Consider the following 27,091-nt stretch of genomic DNA (forward strand, 5'->3'; position numbering starts at 1 on the left):
GAATTTGTGCTAGAAATGATACAATTCATAGGAAAAACCAAGGCAATCTTTGCTGCAGATACTAATAATAAAACAATCAAGAAAAATAAAGATATATGAAAATTCTATAAATTTTCAAGAATCATCTCAGCAGAGATAAGTAAAGTATTTAAAAACAAAGCAAAACTGAATTGTGTTCCCACAGGGCAAGAATAGGGTTGCTTATAACACAGGTATATTAGGTATAAAGTAATCTTCACCTACTGAATTAATGCACAATCTTCTCAAATTTTTCTTCCTAAAGTCATTGTGCAGAAAGGGAAAGAAGTCTGAAAGTTTAGAAATTATTTCAGCTTCCCTAACTGTATTTCCAGCAGGCTTAAAACACACCAGAGACAAAAATAAAATGGAAGGGGGAGAAACTACTGAAGTATTTAACAATGACACTGAAATAAGAAAAGGTAAGTAAAAATAATAATGAGTTTCAACTATATAGCTATATTACAATTTTTTAAAATAGATGGTGTAATATTAAATTATCTCTACAGTTCTTTGCAAAGCTACTCATAACCCTATGAATCTTAAATGTAGTTACAGAGAAGTCACATTATTTCTCAGCAGATAATCTTACAGCACCATCTTCTGGTATCAAATTACTACGCATATTCTAACAATCAGAAAATAACAATCATGTTATTTTGCCAGTTCCATTTAGTAAAAGTTGCAGTAAGCTAAATTTAAAATTCAAGCTGTAACAACAAACTGGGTAACTACAGAAGATGTCCCCTGTCAAACAAGGACAGAGGTTATCTAGCACTGGTCTCATCACATTCAACTGGAAGAGGCAAGACTTAATTGAAATCAAGATTTTGGAAAGGTTCAGAAGATGAAGGTCTAAAACTACTGTGTTCATCGCACTGACAGAATACAAAAGTGGCAGGTATTATCAGGCTTCTAAGATGGAAATGCTGGCACACAGTAATGACATGGCCCATAAGCAGTACTACTGCCTACACCAAAATAAGAGAAAACTCTAAATGAGGGAGGAGATTTATGTCAGACAAGTAGAAAGGAGAAGCAAATAACAATTTAATTGTTTAACCCAGAAGCTATAAGAAAAACATGACAAATTTATACACATACTATATATATATACATGTGTGTGTGTGTGTATATATATATATATATTCATTTAATGAAAAACATTATACCCCTTAATGTTTCATTTAGTTCTACCAAGACATAAAGGGATAAGTAGTATGTCTTATATCCCTGCCCAGAAAGCTAACAGTGGGTGTTTGCTCGGAAGTTGCTGTTTTTAGATTCATTAACCACTGACTAAGTGCCAGGCTCTGTACTAAGCATTTTTAAATGGATGTCTTTTAAACTAACAACCTAAATAAGTCTGGCTCACTATTTCTTGGATGAAAGAGCTGACATTTGAAAGTTAACTAACTGGCTAATGGTTCAGCTGTGCACAAGTAGCAAAGTTACACATAAAGCCTAACTCCAAACCCTGCAAACTACAATGACTTGCAACGTACCACATACAACTAATTTACATGAAACTGTAAACGGCAGAACATCTTGGTTAAATAGTAGAACATACTGATGTATTCGGAATGTACAGAGAATAAACTCACTCACTGATTCCACAATTTGAGAGATTAGAAACAGGCCTGGGTTGTTTTTTGTTTTTCTAAATTAACTTCTAATAGCACCACAACAGCCAACATTTAATATGTGTCAGCCACTGTTAGAATTTATTTAATCCTCATAAGAGCCCTGAGCTATTGGTACTATCATCATTACCATCTTACAGATGAAGAACTGATGCTGAAGTTCAGAGTTGCTCAAAAGTTACCCACATCACAGAGTTACTAACTGAGGTGCCAGGGCTTAAACCAGATCAACAGGCCGCAGGGTCTATGTCTTAACCAAAACTTTGTATTGGCCCTGGATATGCCATACTTTAGATTCAAGTGTTCTGTGTTTATACAACTACAAAATAACGACTCTCTCCAGGAATGACGAGCTAGGGAGATGACGTTCAGTACTTCACCGTGATGCCATCTGGCTGGACCTACTGTAATACTGCACTACACAGAAAACTGCCAACATACTTTCCTTCGGTTATTCTAGATAAGGACAAAAATTCTGAATAGTTCAATCTAATTTCTAATAGAAGAAAATAAACTGGAAAGCAATCAATTTAGAGAGAAAAAGAACAATGTTAACTGATAACCCGTATTGGTGACTTACCTTGAAATACTTCCTTCTCATCCGAGTCATGTTCATCAACATAACTCCGGAGTTTACTCCAGTTTTCCCATAGTACGGATGTCTGGCAAAGCGATTGTACCACCCTATCCGAGGTTCCTCATGTTCGGGCGCCATTGCGGCAATTTGGGTGGAATTGAATTTCTTTAGTAAAGACCAAATGTCATCAACAGGCCGTAAAAAAAGGATGTCAGTGTCGACATACAATAATGAGTCAACTTCTTTCAGGATTAACTACGAGGAGAGAGATTTGAATCATTAATTATAATTCTACTTATTTAACAAAAACATAAAAGGAGTCTTAGTTACAGAAGAGGTAAATTAATTTTCATTCATTTTTTTTCTTCTTGTTTTTAGAAAGAGATTTTTGCTATGGGTGTGTACGCTCTTTGGAGAGATAGAAAGCAAGAAATCACACACACACACACACACACACACCTCCTCTGGGAGGGAATGGCCACACTGCAATCCCTTCTCCTCCATTCTCCTCTTGGGATTTTGGGCACGCATGCACACACACCTGGACTGAGTTTAAAGTCGCTGGGTCCAAGACTCAGACCATGGTCGGCCATGTGAGAGTCCAGGACCTTAACCATTAGGTCACCTGCTGGCCCCTCATTAATTTTTTTAAAGTAATTTTTCCTATATCTGCCATTTTTGACAAACAGCATACATAAGATACTGTGTCCATCTTTATTATTAATTTTTTACATAAGAAAAGTTATAAAAATAAATAAATGAAACAAAAACCTTAAAACTAACAACTAGAAGAACAGATACATCAGGGAGAAAATGTTTTCCATAATGGAAAATAACATTAACTTGGGTAAATTTCTCTTAATCTCTTGAGATAACACAGAAATAAGCCAATACGAAAGCAGATCTGAACGTGTTCGCTCGGCCTGTAGAACTGGCACCTTTACGTTATTTCAGTGCCAACTAGTAAGTGGTGGAGCCACCCTGGAGCCCAGGCCATCTGGCTCCAGAGTTCGCGCTCTCAGCTCTGTGCTTCCTGCCTCACGACGAAACAGGGGAACGACGCAGTACACAAGGTGAAGCCAAGGCTTGTCTCAGAAGGAAGACTGGCATATTGAACGTTTTCAGAAAAATCTCTACCATATGCCTTCCACGTGCAATTTTAAAGGTAACATTTTATTTCTGCCTTACCCACATACTTTAGAATCTGACTCTTGTAATTTTAAACTTACTGCCTATTCTGATTTTTAGTAGTTTCAATGGCTTAGATTAACCTAAATCTTTGTAGTAAAAAAATAACAAGAACAAAAGCTCGAGCCTCATTCTGCAACTTTTCTGGGTTTTTTTGTTTCTTTTTTTGTTTGTTTGTTTGTTTTTTCATTTGCCAAAGACATGTATTTACCAGAGAAACAGAGATAGAGGGAAAGTGAGAAAGCTCTCCCCATAGGGAATGGTTATACCATAATCTCGTCATCTCTCCCTCCTTTCGGTATTTCTAGGCACACATGGACAGGGCCTGACATGTTCCATTCATTCTTATGCTTCTAGCACTTCAATAGAAATCACAGGCAACCAGTAGGCATTCCCATACTAATTAAATGATTGTGATACTGCAATTCAACATAAAATTTATTTAAAAAATTTATAAAGCCAGGGCCAGAAGGTGGTAAGGTGGGTAAGGTGGTAGATTCCACATGGTCAACCATGGTTCAAATCCCGTACCTGCTGGCTTGAAAATCATTCCAGGCATGTGTGCATCTGCCCAAAATCCTGAGAGGAGAGTATAAGAGAAGAAAAGGCAGTGTGGACATCCCCTCTGGGGTGTGATTTCTCACTTTCCCTCTCTGTCTCTCTCTGTCTCTCTCCTCTCCAGTGAGCACATATGCCCTCAAAAAAAAAAAAAAATTAAAAAGCCTATATGAAATACCTAAAACCTCTTAAAACTTTTTTCCAACTTTTATTTTTTTAAAGACGGGGTCTTCCCATGTTGTGATCCTCCTCCTGCCTCAGCCTCCCAGCTGGGACTATAGGTATGAGCTAGCACACCTACTCTTATTGAGACAGGACCTTGCTGTGTTGTCCAGGCCTCATAGCTCATGTCTTCCTGCTTCAGCTTCCTGAACTGCTGAGGTTATAGAAGTACATAATAGCGCTAGGCCTTGAGGTTGTATTGGGAACTAACTCTACACCTCCCATGTATTCTCACCCTATGGAGCAGAGCGTCCACTTGTCCTACCACAGCTTGACTCTTTTGCAACCTTAATTCCTACGTGTGTAATTTTACAATGGAAGGGAAGAGTGAAAAAGATCCTAGAATCCAAATTTTTTTGGGGGGAGAGGCCTTTTGCTATAGGGTGTGTGCACTCATCAGAAAGACAGAGAGACAGAGAGACAGAAAGTGAGAAATCACCCCCCAAGGGGGATGGAAATGCCACAATCCCTCCTCCTCTCGGGATCTTGGGCACACACACACACACACACACCCAGTGTAAGTTTAAGCCACCAGGTCTGGGACTCGAACCACAGTCGACTACATGGGAGTCTAGTGACACAGCTATTATGCTAACTGCTGGTCCCTAGAATCCAAATTTTTAATACACAACAACAAAAACACTGGTTAGGCAGACTTGGCTATCAAAACATAATTTACTGACATCCTGCATTCAATTTAAACTATGTTATTAAAATGCTAAGGATTGCTTTAACTCACTTAACCATGATAAGTAACTAATGGCTCTTCCCCATAATTCATATGTATTCCAAAAACTTGTGGGCTTCTTAAATTCAATATTTCCACTGCCATCAGAATGTTTTTACTTACTTTTTTTTTTTTTAACTGACAATACCATAAGCATTTTAAGTATCACTGTGGTCTGAACAAACTACTGCCAATTTTAAGACCAAGAATGAAATCAGTTCAAAATGGAAGAAGCAATCTTGCTACACAGTATTTGTAAGTTAAAAAAAAAAAAATCAGAGCTAGCAGGTTGTGGTTAAGGCACTGGACTTCCATGTGGCTGACTGTGTTTTGAGTCCCTGACCTAGTAGCTTGCTTTCTCACCCTCTCTCCTTTTCTCTCTCCTTTTCTCCCTCTCTCTCTCTCTCATGCATTCTCTCTCTAGTAGAGTGGAAGAATAATAATATATAAAAATTAAAAGTAAATAATTAATTTTTTTAAATTCAGGTTTATCATCAGAGACCAACACCAAAGAATAGACGCACTGAATAACTGGTTCCCATTTTCTCTTTGAGGTCACACACCTTAAATTTTGCATCTATGTCTAAGTTAGAAAAGGCAACTTGGGGGAACCAGCAGTTAGCGTAATGGCTATGTCGCTGGACTCCCACGTAGTCGACCGCTCACACACCTTAAATTTTGCATCTATGTCTAAGTTAGAAAAGGCAACTTGGGGGACCAGCAGATGAACTGACAGTTGCATCGTTGGACTCCCATGTGGCTGACCACAGTTCAAGTCCTCGACCTGGTGGCTTAAATCTCACGCCGGGCGCGTGTGCGTGCGTGCCCAAGATCCCGAGAGCAGAATGGAGGAGAAGGGATTGCGGCGTGACCATCTCCCCTGGGGGGTGATTTCTCGCTTTCTGTCTCTATGTCTCTCTCTGTCTGTCTGGCGAGCGCACGCGCCCTATAGCGAAAATCACTCTTAAAAAGAAGAAAGAAAAGGAAAATTGACTTGGTCTAAGAGATGCAGTGTGTCTCATTTCCCAAATTGTAACTGTATTCTGCAACTTGATGGTAATATTGCCATTCCGCATTTCTGCTGGCTCCATTAAGATCTGACCACCTCTTAGAGACAACAATTCATAGCAACTAAATAAATTGTTGAGTTATTGGAAAAGTCATGACATATCTTTCAGTTTTTCTATGCAAAAATGCATCATGACTTTTCCGATGACCCAATAAAATATAAGAAATGGTATTCAGAAATTACTGAACTTTTTTCATTTTTGGCAAGAATCTTTATTACAGTTTTAACCTTGTTTCTCAAATTCAAAAGGAAAATTGGAAGTACATACAAGCATGTGTATTTATTTACTTATTTCTTAATATTCAGCTGGATTTTTATGTAACTCTTTGGAAACTCATCTGTGTAAAAATAAGGGTCAAACCAATAAAACAAAACAAAACAAAACAAAACAAAACAAAAAACTTGGGAAGAAAAACTTACTGGCAAGAACAACCTCTGGGAAGCACAGGGCTTAAAGAGCTTTTTCCACTCTGCTGCATTCTCACTTGGAAAAGTTATGGGGTATAATGTGTAATTAAATGTTTGTAGAAATGACCAGCTGTCAAGCTGAAAAATAAAAAAGCAAACAAAAATCCAGTTTAGATCTGTTTTCCTTAAATGTGATCTGTAAAATCATAAACCAACGCATTATGAAACCATAGACATTATACATTTTATACTATACAGTTAAGATAATGTCAGATTCATCTTTTCCACCATTCCCTTTGTTTAATTTTCATTCAAAATGTAAAAATCATAATATGCCAGAAAGACTTCACCATTAAGATCTGAACGACAATAGAAGTTTTCAGGGTATGAATCTCAATATTAGAGAGTTGAAAGAACCCTGTAAGTATTCATCTTCCTCAGCTTTACTTCATACATAAATTTTTCAATTCTGAAACAAATTAAAATCAGAGACATTGGGACGAGCAGATGGCATAATGGTTATATCACTGGATTCCCATGTAGTCGATCACCATTTGAGTCCTGGACCTAGTGGCCTAAAATTCACACCAGGAGCACGTGCATGTAAGCCCAAAATCCCAAGAGGAGAATGGAGGAGAAAGGATTACAGCATGGCTATCACCTCGGGGGGTGATTTCAAACTTTCTGTCTCTCTCAGCACACTTGGCACACGCCCTATAGCAAAAATCTCTTTTAAAAAAATATTTAAAAACTAGGCACTAATTTTATTACCATAGAATAAATTATATTAATAGAAAATTTTTACATTTGAAGTAAATACAAAATGAGACTGGTTAAAATATATGTCTATCTGTATATAGTTCAATGTGTATGGATATTTCTAATAATAAAATATTTTTAAAGGATTATTTTATTTAACATTATTATTTTATTGAAATTTGACCAGAGAGGGAGAGAGAGAGGAAGAGGGTTAAGAGAGAGAGAGAGAAAGTGAGAAAGCAAGCTGCCAGGTCCAGGACTTGAACTGTAGTCAGCCATGTGGAAGTCCAGCCCTTAACCACCACGCCACCTGCTGGTCTCTATTTCTGATAATAAAATAGTCTAATAAATGCATATCTAATACCAATTTAAAAAATCATTACAAAAAAGCAAAATGGATCTTAAAACCTATAATAAGCACATTTACTTTCTAGTATCCTGCATCCATTTCAAGACACTAAATTGTTTCAAGTTCATTTTAAATATTACTATCTTTGTTGCTTCAATAGAATTGTTAAGTCACATTTCCTAAAAAGCACTTGGAAACAACCCATGGGATCTGGAAGTTGTTGTAATAGGCTGAAGATGATCTCTTTTTGAATTATGACTATGTTCAAGCAATTTTTAAAATATTGATATCTTCCAGCATAGTTTAAGGAAACACCTTTATTTCCAACACTCTGCTTTAATGTCTGCATTAATTATTTTAAAACAATAGCACTTTTGGCCAGCTCCAAAGCCTACTGGCTAAAGGAGTCATATCCCACAAGGCTGACTACAGTTCAAATCCCAGCCCAGGCAGATTGAAAAACATGCTGGGCACAAGTATACATGGTCAAAATCCTGAGAATATGAAAAAAAAGGAGAAGGGATTATTGTATGAACATGTCCCATTTATGAGTGGTTTCTCGGGACCAGCAGTTGGTGTAATGGCTTTGTTGCTGGACTCCCACGTAGTCAACCACAGTTTGAGTCCCGGACTTGGTGGCTTAAACTCACGCCAGCACGTGTGCATGAGTGCTCAAGATCCTGAGAGGAGGATGGAGGAGAAAGCATTGCAGCGTGGTGATTTCTCACTTTCTGTCTGTCTCTCTCTCTTTCTGGTGAGCACACGCACCCTATAGCAAAAACCTCTCAAAAAGAGTGGTTTCTCCCTCTCGCTCTCCCTCTCTCTCTCTACCGCTCTTTCTCTCCCTCTCTATCTCAAGCAATCTAAATAAAAAAAAAACATTAACACCTTTATTTTCTCTGCCCAATTTACAATCACTTAAAGATCCTTTTGGAGGACCAGCAGATGGCTTAATGGTTACATTGCTGGACTTCCATGTAGTTGTGGTCTGAGTCCCAGAACCAGAGGCTTGAAACTCAGGCTGGGCACGGGTGCGTACATGCGCAAAATCCGAGAGAATAGAGAAGGGACTGTAGCATGGCCATCTCCCTTGGGGGGGTGATTTCTCACTTTCTGTCTCTTTGTTTCTGTCTCTCCTGTAACACACATGTCCTATAAGAAAAATCTCTCTTTTAAAAAAATATTTTTCAATACCAACTTCCAAATGAAATTTTAGTCATTCTTCATGTAACATAGTATTTAATTATCTTCTTTAAACTAACAGTATGTTCCACAAAACAATCTTATAAATTACTATTATAGGGACCAGTGGATGGCATAATCATTGCATCACTGGACTTGCATGTGGTCGACAGCAGTTCGGGTCCCTGACCCAGTGGCTTAAGCTCACACCAGGCACGTGTTAAGTGCATGCCTGGGATCCCAAGGGGTGAGTGGAGAGGAGAGGACTATGGCGTGAGTGTCCCCTCCCGGGGGGGTGGCTTCTCACTTTCTGTCTCTGAGTCTCTGGTGAGCACATGCGCCCCATAGTGAAAATCTCTTTCTGAAAAAAAGAAAGAAATTATTACTATAGTCAAAGAAAAACTAAGTTAAAATATAGTATGTTAAATAAGCAATATTCCATCAGGTTTGAACACAACACAAAAGTTGCATCTAAGATGAAACAATAAATATTTTATTTTCTTATTACATTTTCAAAGGTTTCCACCATTGGTAGCAGTCCATCATGAAAGTTAAACAGTTACAACAAATATACGTGTGTAGATATATATATATATATATTTTGAAATATTTTTGCTATAGGGCGCATGCATTCGCCAAAGAGACAGAGAGAGACTAAGGGAGAGAAAGTGAGAGATCATCCCCAGGAGGATGGCCACACAGCAATCCCTTCTTCTCCATCCTCCTTCTGGGATCTTGGGCATGCACGCACATGCGCCTGGCATGAGTTTCAAGCCACCAGGTCTGGGACTCAAACTCAATTGACCATGTGGGGAGTCCAGTGCCTTCCCAGCACACCACCTGCTGGTATGTAAATATTTTAGTAATAGATAAAACTTTATATCTCTTGGAAGCAAAGATTTTGGCAGAAAATTTAAACTTTAAACTGAAATCACAAGTGGTATTTTTTACTTAATATGCAAAATGATCTTATATAACTTGAAAAGAATAACACATACATTTTTTACAGTTACACCAAGCATGAATATCTAAATCAGTTCAATAGCTTAATGCAGTGTGAACAGAAAGACAGAGAGAATAATCATTTACATCATCTTTACTTCTCTCTCAGAAAATAAGACAGTGTGACTTCAGGGGAGTTTTCTTTGTCTTATATTCTTTCTTCCCTATATCTGTTCTCCTCTTTTTGCACAATGACAATTTTGTCTTGTTCTTGTTAAGGAGGTTGAAAGGCTTCCCCAATTAGAGTATATTTTCCACTCTCACTAATAGCTGGATATGGTCATATAAACAATTGTGACCAATGGTCTATGACTTCTGGAAAGAGTCTTGAAACAGAATGGGGCTGCCCATATCCTGGTGGTTATGAGAACTGGATCCCATATGACTGACTGTGCAGTTCAAGTCCCAGACTCAGCAGCTTGAAAAACACACTGGGCTCACGTATATGTGCCCAGATTCCCAAAAGATGGGAGAAATGGAGGAGAAGGGACTGTGGCACAACCATTCCCCAAGGGGACACTTTCTTGCTCTCCCACCCCAACCCCCTCCCTCCCGTCTCTTTCTGGCAAGTGCACATGCCCTCTGGCAAAATGTTAAAAGAGAGAGAAAGAGAAGGAGCAGCCTTTCCTCTTCACTTCTTTGTCTCCTAATACTGTCTATAATATTAGTTACATAATATGAGATACATAGCTGGAGCTTCAGTAGCCATTTTGGACCATGAGGCAGAAGCCCCTGGTTGCAGATGGCTTAACTATGGGCCCAGAAGGTGAAGAACTACTTTATCCCTCACTGCTTACTTTAATGAGAAAGAAAGAAACTTCGTTCTTGTTCAAACCGCTGTTATTTTGGTTTACCTGCCATAGCAAACAAATTGATTGTACCTAATTAAGTAACTTTTTTTTATCACAGGAACACACTTTCCTCCATATTATCGATCAAGAGTTCCCTCTCCTCAAAAGGGGACTGAACTGAAACCTCTGTGTACACTGGGACTGAGGCACTCCCAAGCTAACAATGGCGGCAAAATTAAATTATAGACTTTCTCAGTGAAAACAACCTGGACTTAAAATAAACCCTCCATGCTTGGCAAAGGCTTTAAACAGCTTACTCCTATTTAAAAAGGGACCTTCTTACCTTGGACTCACATCTAATATAAGGAACACTCCTCACTCTAGGAGGGCAGTTACAGAATAAGGATTTTCATTAGTGAAGGAATAAAGCAGCATTCTGCTATAGTACACCGTTAAGTAGTCAACTCCACAATCTTGACTAAGTCTCAAATACTTACTATGCCTTTAAAGCTATCATGTAGCTGATCTTCTGCAAAAATATGAAACTGCAGAGGTTTGAGGCTGAAAATGAGAGCTGACTTCAACATGGTCATTGTTTCTTCCAGTCTTTCACCACAAGCAACTACAGCTAGGTGCATTCTCTCAACAGGCTGTATTTTCAGATTGTATCTAACAGGAAAGACAACAATTTTCCAAGACATTTAGTATAGGGTAGCATATGTACAACATATTTTTATCCTGTTCAAAAACTGAACTTTTAAACTTCAATTTTAAAAAAATACCAAATTACAAAAGAATACAACACTGAGTCACATATTCCTATACCCATCTTTCTCAATCAGCGTTCCTCAATAGGGACCACAGAACACAAAAAAATGACTGCTTGCTCAATTCTGCCAAGAATTCATAATCAGTACATTACAGATGCACAGAAGAGAAGCCAACTCATAACCCACACCAGATACCTTGGGGCATTAGGGCTTAAATCTCTCAGCAAACTCTAGTTGAGAACAGGGGCATCACCCATTTGAAGGTCTAACATTCAGTCTTTAAAAACTGCTTTATCGGGGCCGGCAGGTGGTGTGGTGGTTAAGGCACTGGGGTGGTTTGAATCCCGAACTTGGCACTTGCTTTTTCACGTTCCCTCTCTTATTCTCTTTCTCTGTCTCTGATGAGCACACATGCCCTATATAAAATTTTAATAATAATAATAATAATAAATAAAATTAAATAATGTTTAAAAACTATTTTATTTATTTAAAAAAAACTTTACAAACAAAGTTACAGAGAATAATACAGTAAGTTCCCATGTACTCATCTCCTAGCTGTAACAACTACCCATTCGAGGGCATTCTTATTACATCTAAAACCCTTTCCCACATCCCTCACATCAATCAACAGATCATTGTAAGGCAAATCTAGTCATAAATTCATACATAAACATTTCACTATTATGTCCAGTATTATAGCTCTTTTGATTTTAAGGAAACTTTCTTTCACATAACTGTTTTCACTGATACACGTTCAGTTCCATTTACAAAGTATTCGGCAAGACATAATAAGATAGTCTAAAATATGTCTTTTTGGTAGGGACAGCATGTGGCACAAAGATTAAGGCACTGATCCACATGACCAGCCTCATAGTCCAAGTCCCAGACCTGGAGGTTTGAGAGTCATTCTGGGCTCATATGTGTGTGTGCCCAAAAATCCCAAGAGGAGAGTGGAAGAGAAAGAACTGCAGTGTGGCCATCCCCCAAGGGGATGATTTTTCAGTTTCTCTTTCTCTCTCTCTCTCTCTTTCTCTCTCTCTCTGTCTCTCTTTCTCTGCCTAGTGCACATGCCCTATAGCAACAACCACCACAAAAAAAAAGGCAAGCCAATCTTTTTGGAAAGAAAGATTTCCTAAATCCAAGTTATTGGCCTAAGCTAAGCTATGTTAGAATCAACTTCAAACATAAAGCAGCAGTGTATAGTATCAGGCCTAAGAACCTTTCAAATATTTTGTACCAAACAACCCACTGATGCCCCTTCAAGGAACTAGAAGAGTGAAAACAAACCAAACTCAAAATTAGGAGAAGGAAATAAATGTTAAAGATCAAAGATCCAGTTGTGGTAGCAAGCACTGGTAGGTACTGCTATTTGGTAGGTTAAGGACACACAGGAGGACTGAATTTAATTCCTGGCCTACTCTTTAAAAATAAATAAATAAGGGCCAGTAGCTGGTATGGTGGTTAAGGTGCTGGACTCACATACGACAAATCCATAGCTTCTATCATAATGAATGGAAGAAAGTTGAGAGTTTTTCCTCTAAGAACTAGAGGAAGGAAAGGAGGTCCACTTTAATTATCTTTATTCAACACAGTATTAGAAGCACTGGCCAGAGCAATTAAATAACAGAAAGAAATAAAAGGCATCCAAATTTGAAAGGAGGAAGTTAAACTGTCCCTGTTTATAGAAGACATGATCTTATTTATAGAAAATCCTAAATTAAATACTCCACCAAAACATTGTTAGAACAAAACAGGATAAAAAATCAACATATGAACATCTGTAGCATTTTTATATACCAATAACTAGTTGAAAAAGAAATCAAGAGGGACCAACAGATGGTGTAAGGGTTAGGGCAATGGATTCCCACATGGGCAACCATGGTTCAAATCCTGGACCTGGAGGCATGAAACTCACACCAGCCACACGTGTGTGCATGCACAAAATCCCAAGAGGAGAATAGAATGCATTATGGCCATCTACCGCAGGGGGTGATTTCTCACTTTCTGTCTCTCCAACAAGTACACATGCCCTACAGCATAAATCCCTCTTAAAAAAAAAAATCGGGACCAACAGATGGCCTATTGGTTACATTACTAGACTCCCACATAGTTAACTGCAGTTCAAGTCCCAGACCAGGTAGCTTAAAACTCATGCCAGGCACGTATGCATGCATGCTCAAAATCCTGAAAGGAGAATGGATTGCAGTGTGGTCATCCTTCTGGGATGGGTGATTTCTCATTTGCTCTCTCTCTCTCTGTCTCTCTGTCTCTCTGTCCCTCTCTCTCTCTCTGTCTCTCCAGTGAGTGCATGCACCCTATAACAAAAATCTCTCTCTCTAAAAAAAAAAAAAAAAAAAAAAGTCAAGAAAGCAATCCTGGATTGATCCTCATGAACCCCTGGGAGTGGGCTTCACAAAGGAGCTCCCTTCTTCACCCCTGCCTCTAGCTGGACCTTTGGAGAAAGCAGATTTCAGGCCCTTCAGGCTAGATTAGAATGAAATCAGAAGGCTTGGAACAAGGGGAGGGGGCTGTGGAAGGAATCAGCCCACAAGCGCCCTGGCCGTCTATACCTACATCCCTCCCCCCCCACCTCCGAGACAAGTCAGAACAAATTCCATTGTCTTTGGAGAAGTGCTGCTAGAGACTGTGGGCATAACTGGATTTTCCTTTTAACAATTTGGTGTCAGAAGAGTGAGATCTGAAGGAGACCCTCTAGGACCTTAACTACTCAGGATTTGGGGCACACACTCACATGTGTCCAGCCTATTTTTCAGACTGCCAGGTCCTGGACGTGAGTAATTCAGCCATGTGAGACTCAGTTGCCCCAGCCACAGAGCCACCAATGGCTCTGCTCCAGGGAATTTTTAAATTCTTGCCTATTATTCTTAAAGTCACTATGCAAGGGGACTTCAAAAAGGTTGTAAAAAATGAAATTAAAATACAAGTCTATTTTGGTGCAAAAAATTCTTGAAATTCATGCACAGTTTTTTCCTAATATGCATTGTCAGGTGTGTTTTGAAGACCCCCTTCGGATTCACCTCCCTAGTGCACTGTATCCCTCAGGGGTTTAAATGCTTTCTAGCAGCCATTCATACAACATATGATTGTCACCAGAATCAGACAAGTGGGAGAACTCAACATCCTGACCACTCAAACCTACATTGACTTTGCAATTTTAGGGGGAAAAAAACCCAGCTCTTTTCCCTTCTATCCCCCAACGCAACTTTTGAGGATAACATCCAGATGACTCTTTGTTCAGTGACTACAACAATAATGGTAACCAAGAGCAACCCTATCCTGTTTGGTTACCCTCTCAGCTTGCTGAAAGGATAGCCAAAAAGAAGGATTGCTAAAATAGTGGGTTGTCAGAAAGGTCATGAAGCGTTTTTACATAGAAAAGCACAGAAAAAAGCACATCATGAGCTTTCCAAAGACCCAGACAGTGAGAGGGAAAGTGAGAAATCGCTCTCCTGGCGGAGATGGCCACACTGCAATCCTTCCTTCTCCATTTTCCCCTGAGGGTTTTGGGCACACATACACACACGCCCTGCAAGGATTTTCAAACCGCTGGGTCCAGGGCTCAAACCTCAGTTGGCCATGTGGGAGTCCAGTGCTTTAACCACCAGGCCAACTGCTGGCCCTCAAAGTGTACAGTTTTCAGAAGTTTAAATTTAGGGCCAGCCCTATAGTACAGAGGTTAGATGCTATGCATTGGGAATTGGATCCCACATGGATGATCACAGCTTGAACCCCAGCCCGGCAGCTTGAAAAACAAACCAGGCATGTATGTGTCCGTACCCAAAATCCTGCCAGGACAGAGAAATGGAGGAGAAGAAATTGCAGCATGACCACACCCCCTTGGGCTTTCTCCCTCTTTGTCCCAGTGCACATGCCCTCAGATGATTTTAAAAAAATGTAAATGAATCATAAAGATACAGTTTAAAAAAAATAAAAAACACGTGACTCTAAAATAAATTTTCCTCTTGGGGAAAGCATTTCAGGCAACTGCCCAACTCTGCTATGATCTAGACCATCTGAGCATTCCTTATCCCATTCCTATATACGCTTATTTTTCTCATTGAAGATTAAAGCAGGCAGGCACTGCAGAGGTCAGCCCATCCATACCCTCATACCCAGGGAAGTAAATAAGGCCAAATATCCAGTAACCTAAAAGGTCAGTAAAAAATGTCATATTTACTCCTTCATAAATCTCTACTAATAACCAATATAATATTTCTGCAATGGCCCCTATCCAACTATAAAATGTTTTTTTCAGTATACCAGCTTTTAGTTAGATCAGTGCTATAAACAGCTATAAATTTCAGTAGAAACCTATCTTTATCACTTGTTTATCACATGATTACCTGCTACCAAAATTAGAACATAAAAACTTCTAAGAACCAAGGTTTATCTTAATAATATCTAAAAAATAAAAAATAAAAAAAAACTAGAGTTTTATATGCAGTGTGTATTAAAAGTCAGAGGTAACTACCACAGAATGGGAAAAAGAAAATTCAATCAGAAATGAATTGTTTACTTGCATGGCAATATTTTAAATTACAGGAAAATAAACATTTTTACGCCCAAATAGTCAAAGACTTTATCCACTATCTAGTCTTACCTACACTGATCTATCAATTAAATATTAAGTGCCTACCTAAAAGCCGCTTCCCAAAAGCAGTTCATTCCACAAACATCAGAGGGCAGCATCCAATAGGGATTCCAGTAACACAGACAGAAATCTTTACACCTAACAGCAAGACAGAAATAAGAATCCTATGTGAGTATTTCAGTTTGGAACTAAGATGGAATTTACCCAGTAACACAATAACTTACTGTTCTACTTTCGCGCAACACAACTGCAAATCCAAGTTGCTAAGATAACTTCCAAGTTTTTGTTTTGTTCTGTTGAAATTTGATTTCTCTCTTACTTAGAGCACTGTTACTTTAAATAGAATTTTAAATCCTTTAAGCAGAACACAACACAGACTGGGAAAGTTTTCTAGTCCTAGTAAAATCTCCTCTTCAGATGACACAGACAAAAGAGGTCTTCCAATTTTTTTTCCATGGACCAGGCAAATTTTTCTAAAACAAAATCCACTGCAGTCAAACAAAATATTTGCTTATCCTGAAACAAAATGAAAATGCCACAAATGCTAGCGGGAAGGTAAGAGAGGATTTTTAAAATGCTTTTATATTACTCCTCAACCCAAACTACTTATACGATATTTTAGACTAAAACATACAAAAGCAGACTGATACTGATGGCCTAGTGCTATTATCTGTTCCTTCTCGGTTTCATTATGTTACACAAGCTATAATAAAATGGAGGATCAAGTACAGCCCTTTACCTTAGATTGCAGGTTGACACTAAGTAAGAAAAATAATACCTGACATTACAAAAAGTATGTTTTTCATTGTTATTCCTTTTAAAAACAATAGTCTGGAAACTCACTACAGTGGAAAGCTGGATTCTAAAGTAAACATATATGAAGCCAGGGTAAATCACTAAATCTAAGGCCACTTCATATCTCATCACTGGGTAGCTCTGTTTTCTCTCACTGCAAATTCAATGATAATTCATTGTTCTTCTATCAAAAGGTCTATGAACTTCTGGACTCGCAAAGATCTCTAATCACGCTTCTCACAAATGTCCACAGTCTAAGGCCCCTTTCACTAGACCCTTTTAAAGTATACAATTTGGTTGGTTTTAGTACATTCACAGAATTGCACAATCATGACCCACTCCTGCGTCTATACTCAGAACTGAAAACAAGTTGAACTGAAATAGACATACACGTTCAGAGCAGAATTATTCATAATAGCCAAAAAGTAGAAAGCAATCCAAATGTCCATCAACTAATAAATGAAAAAAATAAAAGGTGGTATTGACCATATAATAAAATATTATCTGTCCACAAAATGAAGTATAGTGATACATGCCTCAGTGGGTGAACCTTGAAAACATTATGCTAAATGAAAGCAGCAAAACTCGCATATGGTGTGATTCATTTATGTGAAATGCCCAGAACAGGCAAACTAATATGTACAGAAAAAAGAGATATGGCTTGCCCCGCTAGAGCTGAGAGACTGAGGGAGTGGAGTAAGGAGTTACTACTACTGGATACAGAGTTTGTTTTACTCATTTGATTAACTTTAGAAAGGATTAATATCTTGACAATAATTCACTGTCAGAAAATGCACAATATGTACAAAAGATATTTTCCTTTCTTTCCTTATAGAAATATAAAAATACATGCACTAGTGAATATACATGCTGCTTACCATTTTACAAGAAAGAAAGAAATGAGGAACCAGCAGTTAGTGTAATGGCTATGTCGCTGGACTCCCACGTAGTCGACCGCGGTTCGCATCCCGGACCTGGTGGCTTAAAACTCACACCAGGTGCGTGTGCGTGCATGCCCAAGATCCAGAGAGTAGAATGGAGGAGACGGGATTGCGGTGTGGCCATCCCCACTGGGGGGTGATTTCTCGCTTTCTGTCTCTCTGTCTCTCTCTGTATGTCTGGTGAGCGCACGCACCCTATAGCAAAACCTCAAAAAAAAAAAAAAAGAAAGAAAGAAAGAAAGAAAGAAAGAAAGAAAGAAAGAAAGAAAGAAAGAAAGAAAGAAAGAAAGAAATGAATAAGACACTGAGGGAGTACTGCACTAAAGTCCTTAAGATGTTACTATTAGGAAAACCAAGTGAAAGATATTTGCAACTTCATGTGAATTCTATTTCAAAATATGAAGTTTTATTGGTTTTCTTTTTTAAGTTTATTCATTCATTTATTTTAATTTGACCAAAGAGAGAAAGTGAGAAAGCAAGCCACCAGGCCTGAGACTCGAACCATGGTCAGCCATGTGGGAATGTCCAGCACCTTAACCACCACACCACCCACTGGTCCCTGGTTTTCTTTTTTTAAATAAAGAATAAACTAAAATTTTTAGTACTTGAAAAATGTTTCAAAGGCGTTTCAAAAACCGAGACATTCCATGCTCTGGATAAAATTAAGCATTTAACAGCAATGTTCATCACAGTAATAGTTCTCAAACTTGAAAAGGCTTTAAATGTAGTGACAGAAGATCTTTTATACCTTTAAATTAAACTGAAAAGGTACTTTTGAATTCAAAACATCCATGATAGTCATGAGTCTTAGTGAAAACCATGCAGGACTTAAAGTCAGGGATAAGTTTGGGCGTATCCCGTGTAAGAACGTGGCTATCTGAAGGAAGTGCTGCAAGACTGACAGTGCAATTTCAAGCCACTGATAACCTTCACAGGGACATGCCCAGGATCCTGCCAAACCACCAGCATTTAAGATCACAGCCTGGATCGCTCTTTTTCAACTAAACTGTCTCCACACAACCTAGATTAATTTCTAGGTCAAAGTCAGATCTTTTTCTTAAAATGCTAGTGTCATTAATTCTCAGTGAGTGGGAAAAGGACTATTCACACACAAATGGCAATGAAACAATTATCTGACCATTTAGAAAAAAGAAAATGGGGTGGGAGAAAACCAATCAGTGGCCTGGTGGTTAAGGGGGCAGATCCTACATGACCCACTGCTTGGTTCAAGTCCCAGACCGAGGAGCATGAGAACCATACTGTGTACTTGTGTGTAGATGCCCAAAATTCTGACAGGAGGGAGAAATGAGCAACGAATTGCAATGTGGCCATCCCCCATGGGGAATGCTTCCCCTCATCATCCCTCTCCAGGAGCCCACGTGCTTTTGACTAATTATGAAGGGGAAAAAAGAGCATTACACAGTACACCCTCCTGCTCCTCCCCAAGGAAAAGAACAACATTAAAGATCTCAATTTTTAAAAAAAGAAAGAAAAAAAAAACTGGTAGAAAGGTTTTCGTACGCATAATGAAGGTAAAAATGAAGGAAAAAAAGTAATCTAAAAAGATAAAAAAAATTGTAAACTTTATATGCTATATACATTACAAACAAAATTCAGTTAATATGTAGGGGGGAATATTTTCAATGCGTATAACATATAATCTTAATGGTTAAAAATAAAATTTCTTAACCTGAACGACATACTTTTTTTTCTTTTTTTAAATTCCTGCCATAGGGCACATGCCCCAACGGAAAGAGAGAAAGTAAGAAATCACCCCCAGGGGAGATGACCACATGGCAATCCCTTCTCCTTTATTCTCCTTTCAGAATTTGGGGCACACATATACAAGCGCCCAGTGGGGTCTAGACTTGAACCACAAAGTCAGCCATGTAGGATCCAGCGCCTTAACCACCATGCCACCTGCTGGCCCCAGGTTATTTTTCACAAACCAAATCAATTTCCCCTCCAAAAGCACAAAGTGGTATAATTTTAATTAATTAAAAGCATTTCTGAAACACTGTGTGCTAAGCATGAAGAGTTGGGGCCTTTGGTGGGTGATTAGGTCTCAAGGGCCGAGCCCTAATGAATAGAATTGGTGCCCTTACAAAAGAGGCCCCAGAAAGTTGCCTTCCCCTCTCCCCTGTGTGAGAACACAGTGAGAAGGTGCCATCCTGAACCAGGAAGTGGGTCCCTGGCACACACCAAAGTGCTGGCATCTTGACCTTGGATACCCCAGCCTCCAGAACTGTGAGAAATGAATTTCTGTTGTTTATAAACCCTCTGTTCTGTGGTCTTTTATTACAGCAGTCCAAATAGATCAAGATAGCACTTCACAAATATGTAAAGTAGATCCCAAGATGGTCCTCACTGAACTAAGATAAAAGGTGTAGGTCACTGGTTTTATTTAAATGTTTCTGCATTAACAACGCAGACATTAAAGTGGCCTCAGTAAGTAATTCAACTTTCTTCACTACTCACTGGCCCAATTCCTTTTTCCTTCTTCAATAATAACTGGAGGGAAAACAATAATAATAATAATAATAGCTACAAAAAAGGGGGGAAATGACTTCATAAAAAGCAGTACTACAAAAAAAAAAAAAAAAAAAAAAAAATCAAACCATTCTCAGCTAACCAGGTAGTTCTCAACCTTAGGACACATGTAAAATATATTTTTCTGGTCCTCTCTGACAAGTATTCTACTTTAGCAAGCTTCTCAACTGGGGTCCAAGAAATAGAATTTTTTCAAGAGGTCACTAACTGGGGAAAAAAAAAATCACTTAAAATTTAAATGATCAAAATGACCACCATATTAGCTATAATTTTATTGTGCCAGGCACCATACTAAGTAATCTATTCTATCTCATTTCAGTCCTTACAAATAACCCAATAACATTTTTTTTTAAAAGATTTTTGCCATAGGGCACATGTGCTTGCCAGAGAGAGACAGAGTCAAGACAAAGGAAAGTAAGAAATCACCTTGGGGGGATGGCCATGCCATAAATCCCCTCTCCTCCATTCTCCTCTCATGATTTTGGGCATATATATACACATGTACCCAGTGTTTTTCAAGCTGCTGGGTCCAGAACTCCAATCATAGTTGGCTATGTGGGATCTCACACTTTTTCTTGAGAGAGAGATTTTTGCCATAGGGAGCATGTGCTTGCCAGAGAGACAGACAGAAACACAGAAAATGAGAAACCATCCCCCAGAGGGGATGGCCATGCCGCAATCCCTTCTCCTCTTATTTTCCTCTCGGGATTTTGGACACACATGCACCTGGCATCAGCTGTAAGCTACTGGGTCCAGGACTCAAACCGTGGTCTACTATGTGGGAGTCCAGCGATGTAACCATTATACCATCTGCTGGCCCCAAGATCCTGCATCTTAACCACCATGCCACTTAATAACACGAACTCTTATCTCTGATGAAGAAATGTGTTTGGGGTAGGAATAGACAGTAAGTTGCCAAGCTGACGTCTATGACTCCAAAGCCTTGCTTTTCCCACTCTTCAATTTCTCAGAATGCCCTACTCATGTTCAAGGACCCAGCAGAAATCAGTTGATGGTCTAACCACATCTGAAAAGGTAAGGTGACTCCCTCCATATGAGTCACTGGAGGACACGATGAGCATAGAAGTACTATCACTGAAATGTTTAGTAGTTTCTTGATTCCTCACTACCAGTACTACTATGAGCCACGAGATAAAATCTTGGTCATTCCTGTTAAGATTTGTCAGTGAAATGTGAGAATTTAATTACCGGGAGTAACTAAAATGTAAAAAGTCAGAAATGCATACAACTCCTTCTGGAGAAGTACTGAGCAATACCACTGCTTCCTACTGTACCTCCAGAAAACCTGTCCCTATGGAATAGCTTCACAGAATCTCTCAATGTGCAGGGTCCTCTGTCTCCCAGCACTGCCCCTCTCCCTGCCCCATGAGACACCGCTCCCCTCCAACCTCAGTCTTGGTATCCCCTCCCCATGGAGATGTGCAAGTTACACAGAGTCAGTGAATCAAGATGGTCCCAGCACAGACAATGCTGACTGATCCACAGATGACGTTCACCCAGGCAAGTCTAATGGGAGCCTTTCCTCAGAACTTTTCATTTGAGATTAGGGGGGGAAAAAAAAAACCCGCAAGAACAAAAAGGTCCCACGATGAAGCCTACAGATGCGTGGATGCATGCTGGTTAAGGTGCTAGAATCTCACATGTCCAAGCACAGTATGAGCCCTGGACCCAGCAGCTTGAAAATCACACTGGGCACGTGTGCATGCATGCCCAAAATCTGGCAAGAATGGAGGAGAAGCGATTGTAGTGTGGCTATCCTCCCTAGGGGTGAGTTCTTGCTTTCTGTCTGGGGGGGGGGGGTTGATTTCTCACTTTCCCTCTCTCTATCTCTCTCTGGTGAGTATATGCACTCCGTGACCAAAAGCTAAAATAAAATAAAATATTTTTTTTAAATCTCATAAACGAAGCATGTCCACAGTGGAAGAGAAAGAAGACACCCCCAGTCCTTGAAGTCTCTAGCACTGCCCTGCTATCTGCACCTTGTCTTTCAATTCCTTCCAGCAAACCCATAAAAACCTATCAATATCCATTTTGTTTAACTTAGCAACTGGATTTTTTTCTCTTTATTCATGATAGAACACATGCATGTGAAAGAGAGAGAAGCATCCTCCACAAGGTCTGGGCCTGCTGCAATCCTCTTCCTCCAGTCCTCCAGTCCACTGGATCTTGGGCACTCATGCGCATGCCCAATGCGTTTCAGGCTGGCAGGGCTGGGGATGCAAACACCAGCTGTAATGTGGGATCTAGCTTCTCTCAAGTATCATGTTACTACTGTACCATAGACAGCCAGTCCCATTTAACTGGACTTTAATCAACAACAACTAAGAATTTTATTACAAACTAATTAAGGTAATCCAATATGTACAATGACTACAATTAAGGATACTATATTGTACACTAGAAATTTGCTAAGGAAATAGATGTTCAGTGTTCTCACCACAAAACCTAAAAATAAAAAATCTAACTATGTGAGGTGATAGGTACCTTAACTAGCTTGATAATCATGCTCATCTCACAACATACATGTGCTTGGAGGTACATTGAAATCTTAGAACAAAGCAGGCAGAACTTTATCAGAGAGTAACTTAAGGTCAGGAGGAAGCAGAACAGTGGACTGCGATCCTCACAGACATCCACAGCTGCAGTCAGCACCCTTCCACAGGAGCCCTATTTGCTAGAGGGGCACACTTGCTCACCAGAGAGAAGCGAAGGGAGGGAGGAAGAAAGGGAAAGGAAGAGGAATGGAGGGAAAAGGAGAGGAGAGGAGGGGAGGGGAGGGGAGGAGGGCTGCAAGAGAGAGACCTGGACTTAAACCTTGCAGAGGTTTGCCATGTCCAGCATCTTAACCACCATGTCACCTACTGGCCCATGCCACCTGCTGGCCTCAAGCTGGGACGTTTTTAAAAGGTGCAGCAGAGGAGCTGAACAACTATGAACTTTGATCAAAGGGAAGAGGTCACCTGGTTAGGGATGTAATTAGCCCAAGTCAGGCAGGAACAAATCACCTGCTGGTTACGATCATCAGCCTTTCCATTATGAAAGGCCAGTGGCCTAGGACACAAACCAGTGTCATAAGCTTTATCCTAGTTATATGGTTGGGATGGCCACCAAAGGTAAGAATCGAGGTTTTAAATCAAGCAGGAATTCCTGCTTAGAGCTAGTAAAGGTCACTCTAGGGTAGGGCATGGGGGTAGGCCCAAGTGTCTGGCATTAGTTCTCACAAAATGGAGTCAGTCTGGTTCATTCACACACTATCAAAACATGAAGTTGTTACACCTTAAATATATACAATTTCTATTTGTCAATTATACCTCAATAAAGCTGAAACGCATTAGGTAAGGTAAGTATTATCTACATTTTATGAGTAAGAAAATTAAAGCACAGCAAAGTTAAAAGCACCTTGGTCAAGGTCTCAAAGCAACCAGAGCCAGGAAGAAAACACAGGTTTGTGTGACTGAGACCTATTATTTTCCGATCACTAAAATAATGGCTTCAAACAGCATATACTAATTAACAAGTGATTTCACTGAAAATGTGTTCCTGTCTTTTCTCCCCATCACTTTAAAGTAAGAACTTGGAAGATCTTTCTGAGTATTTTGTTGTCATGGCATTCTGCATAATGAATACTTTTTGTAAGATTTGACCAATAAAACCTATTGGGTATAAACCTAGATCCCATGTTTCAAATGAAAGAGAGAAATAATAGTTCTAAACTTTCAGGCAAGATGGTATCCAAAAAGGAAGACTACAGACTAGTCTCACCGTTCAATGGCTAAGTGCACTTGTAGAAAAGGACCAGGGTTCAAGTACCAGTCCTGTAGCCTTGAAAAAAACACCAGGCACACATGTGCTCTGATCCTTGAAGGATAGAGAATTAGAAGAAAAGGGATTGTGATGACCATGCCCCAATGGGTGCTGCTTTCTTCCTATTTTCCCCCCAATACACATATCCTCTGGCATTATTAAAAAGTTAAATAAAAGGGTAAAAATGCAAAGAATACAAGAAAGCAATGATACTCCAGTTTTACTGAAAAGTGGAAGGTGTCGACCTTCCCCATATCCAGAGTCCAGTATCTAGGACACACCTTATCTTTCTTTTTATATAAAAAAACACTTGTGGGCCAAGAGGTGGCCTGGTGGTTAAGGCGCTGGATCCCACATGGCCGACTCTGCGGTTCAAGTCCCAGATCTGGTGGCTTGAAAAACACAGGTGTGCACATGAGCCCAAAATCCCAAGAGGAGAATGAAGGAGAAAGGACTGTGGGGTGCCCATCTCCCCGGGAGGTGATTATTTCTCACTTTCCCTCTCTTTCTGTTTCTCTCCAGTGAGCACAGGCACCCGATGACAAAATTCTACAAAAAAAAAAAAAAAAAAAAACTTGTACAATCACAGGTTACATAGTTTTTTTTGAATATTTTAAGTATTATTTATTTAATTTTATTTATTCATTCGTTCATTTTAATTTGACCAAAGACACACACACACACAGAGAGAGAGAGAGAGAGAGAGAGAGAGAGGGAGAGAGAGGGAGAAAGTGAGAAAGTAAACCACCAAGTCTGGAACTCGAACCATGGTCGTCCACGTGGGACTGTCCAGTGCCTTAACCACTATGCCACCTGCTGGCCCCTATAGAATCTTTTTATAAATCTGCCAGAGAACGCATGAGCTCACAGTGGAGAGAGACAGAATCTGGAAAGTGAGAAGGCACTCCCATGTGGGATGGTCACGCCACAGTCCCTTGTCTCCCACCCCATTCCTTCTTTCAGGATTTTGGACATGTATACACATCCACTGGGGGTGCTTCTCAGGTCAGTGGTACAGTACTAGAACTGCACAGTCAGCTATATGGGATCCAGCTGCCTTTAACCACACCACCTGCTGGCCAGTGTCTCTTTCTTAAAAATTGTTTTTCAATTGCCAGAGGGTGCATGTGCCAGTGTGCAGAGAAAGTGAAAGACAAAGAAGCACCCCCCAATGAGAGGTGGTCAATGAGGCCACTGCAATCCGTTCTCCTCTCTCTCTCCATCCCATCATAGTGTGGGGCATAGACACATACGAACCAAAGTGTTCTCAAGCCGCCAGGGCTGGGCTGGAATTCCCAGGATAGTTAGCCCTATGGGATTGCATTTCCCTAATTACTAGACCAAGGGCCCAGCACAAGTTACATAGTTTCTAATCCTGGTCCAGTTACTGGTACCCTTTGGACCTTAGCCAAATTTGCACATAGACAGGTTAAGGATATCTATTCCATATGCCATGGTAGCTGGAAAAAGTTGATTTAATTCTATGAGATCTCTATAACAATGTTATAAATAATGATATCTAAAAAAAGAAAGAGTCATGATGTCTTAGGAGTTTGCCTGACCTAATCAAATTACAGGGTGAAACACAAGACAATCCAGTGAAATGTTCTTTACCACATTTCTACAAAGACTAATCTACTTTTAGTTTTAGCCTAGATGAGTACCATTTTCATGTAAAATGAAGAGTGATGCTTAGAGGACCTATAAAAGTGCAGGCTTGTGTTGACTGGACTCCGACCCCCCAGGGCACTTCGGATTTCAGCCATGGTGCTATTACTGATGAATATGTATGAAAGCTCCGGCTCTTTTCTAAATTTCAAATGAAGTAATCTTGTTCAAATTAGTTGACCAAAAAAATACACCATCAAACTGATGTGCTAAAACATAAATTACATTCAATGTGGGATTAAAAGGTTGCTTCCATACTATCCTACCCACTATAAAAATCTTTTTTTCATAATTTAAAATACTTCATCAGAAGGGACTGGACCAGATACCGTCTGGCTTCTGTCATTTCTCATGAGCTCATTTAAGTCTTCAGTCACTGCCTCTCCCAGGAGTTAGCCTCACTAACTGGCTCTGGAAGTAGTTCTGCTTTTCTGAATAGAGTCCTGATGTCGTAGGAATTCCCTGACTCATCAAACCGTAGAGTAAAAACATGACGATGCAGCTTCTCCACGCTGCTTCCCCTGCCCCAACTTCCCCCTTTCATTTTGGGAACGACCATCAACTCTCAGAATATTAAGCCACAGCCTTCAGCCGACCTGCTCTCCGTCCTCTTTCCAACCCTGTTCTTTCCGAAACCTAAGCAACATCCACCTCTCAGTAGGGAGAGGGGTCTTCCCCAGAGAGGTGCTAACAGAGGTGCTCCGGTTTCAAAGCAGTGCAAACGTTCAGATTCTGTTGGGGATTCATAATCGCCAAAAACATTCTTTTTTTTCTTTTTCTATTTAAACTTCATGCTGGTTAAATTCCTGCAAGTGATTTGTGTAAATGCACCTAATTCATTAAGCTACTCAGTAAATACCTATGTTTAAGAAAGATATGTCGATCCATCCCAAAAGACTTGCACATGTTAAGTATCACTCGTTTTTAACATGCTGTAAGCTTCAAATAAGCCGAGCGTTTCCCAAAGAAAAAAAGCACAATCCGCACAAATTTCATGTGTCCAGATTTAACCAAACGCGGCCACTAAGTGTTAACTCGCGAAAACCAGATGCTCCTTTCAGGGGAGAGAGAAAGAAAAAAAAGAAAGAAAGAAAGAAAAACGAACTAGGGCGCCAGCCTGATGTTTAAATATCTCAACTCGACTCCATGGAAACAAGAGGGAATTTCTGCTAGCCAGGCAGCAATAAGGCTTTTGTGGGGCACCTCCTATTTTGAACGGATCCTTCAATAAAAGTTGAAAATGGGTTTTTAGCCGCGTTAAGAGCGCAGAAGTACTGGGTCAGAAAAGAGAAAAAGTGCGGTGCGGTCCGGCAGAAGCAGCTCCAGCTCAGCCCCTGCCGCCGGAGGGGAAGAAGGGAAATGAGCGAAGGGTCAGAGACCGCGGCAAAGCGGGAGGCGCGGCCCGGCGGCGGGAGGCGCGGGAGGACCCCCGAGCAG

General features: G+C 39.8%; 1 protein-coding gene across 1 annotated transcript in view; it reads right to left on the reverse strand.

Moving 5' to 3' along the window:
* The window catches only part of GXYLT1 (glucoside xylosyltransferase 1), a 36,095-nt gene extending 20,082 nt beyond the window's left edge, over positions 1–16,013 (reverse strand). The window contains exons 1-4 of the mRNA XM_027767770.1: positions 15,921–16,013; positions 10,991–11,162; positions 6,423–6,548; positions 2,242–2,493 (exon numbers count right to left, since the gene is read on the reverse strand). Of these exons, the coding sequence (XP_027623571.1) occupies positions 2,242–2,493; positions 6,423–6,548; positions 10,991–11,162; positions 15,921–15,973 (603 nt within the window). The 5' untranslated portion in view covers positions 15,974–16,013. The remainder of the gene's footprint in view (positions 1–2,241; positions 2,494–6,422; positions 6,549–10,990; positions 11,163–15,920) is intronic.
* Positions 16,014–27,091: the final 11,078 nt, after the last annotated feature.

Source organism: Tupaia chinensis, unplaced genomic scaffold (genome assembly GCF_000334495.1).
Source record: "Tupaia chinensis unplaced genomic scaffold, TupChi_1.0 Scaffold144624_1, whole genome shotgun sequence".
In the NCBI taxonomy this organism is placed as follows: domain Eukaryota; kingdom Metazoa; phylum Chordata; class Mammalia; order Scandentia; family Tupaiidae; genus Tupaia; species Tupaia belangeri.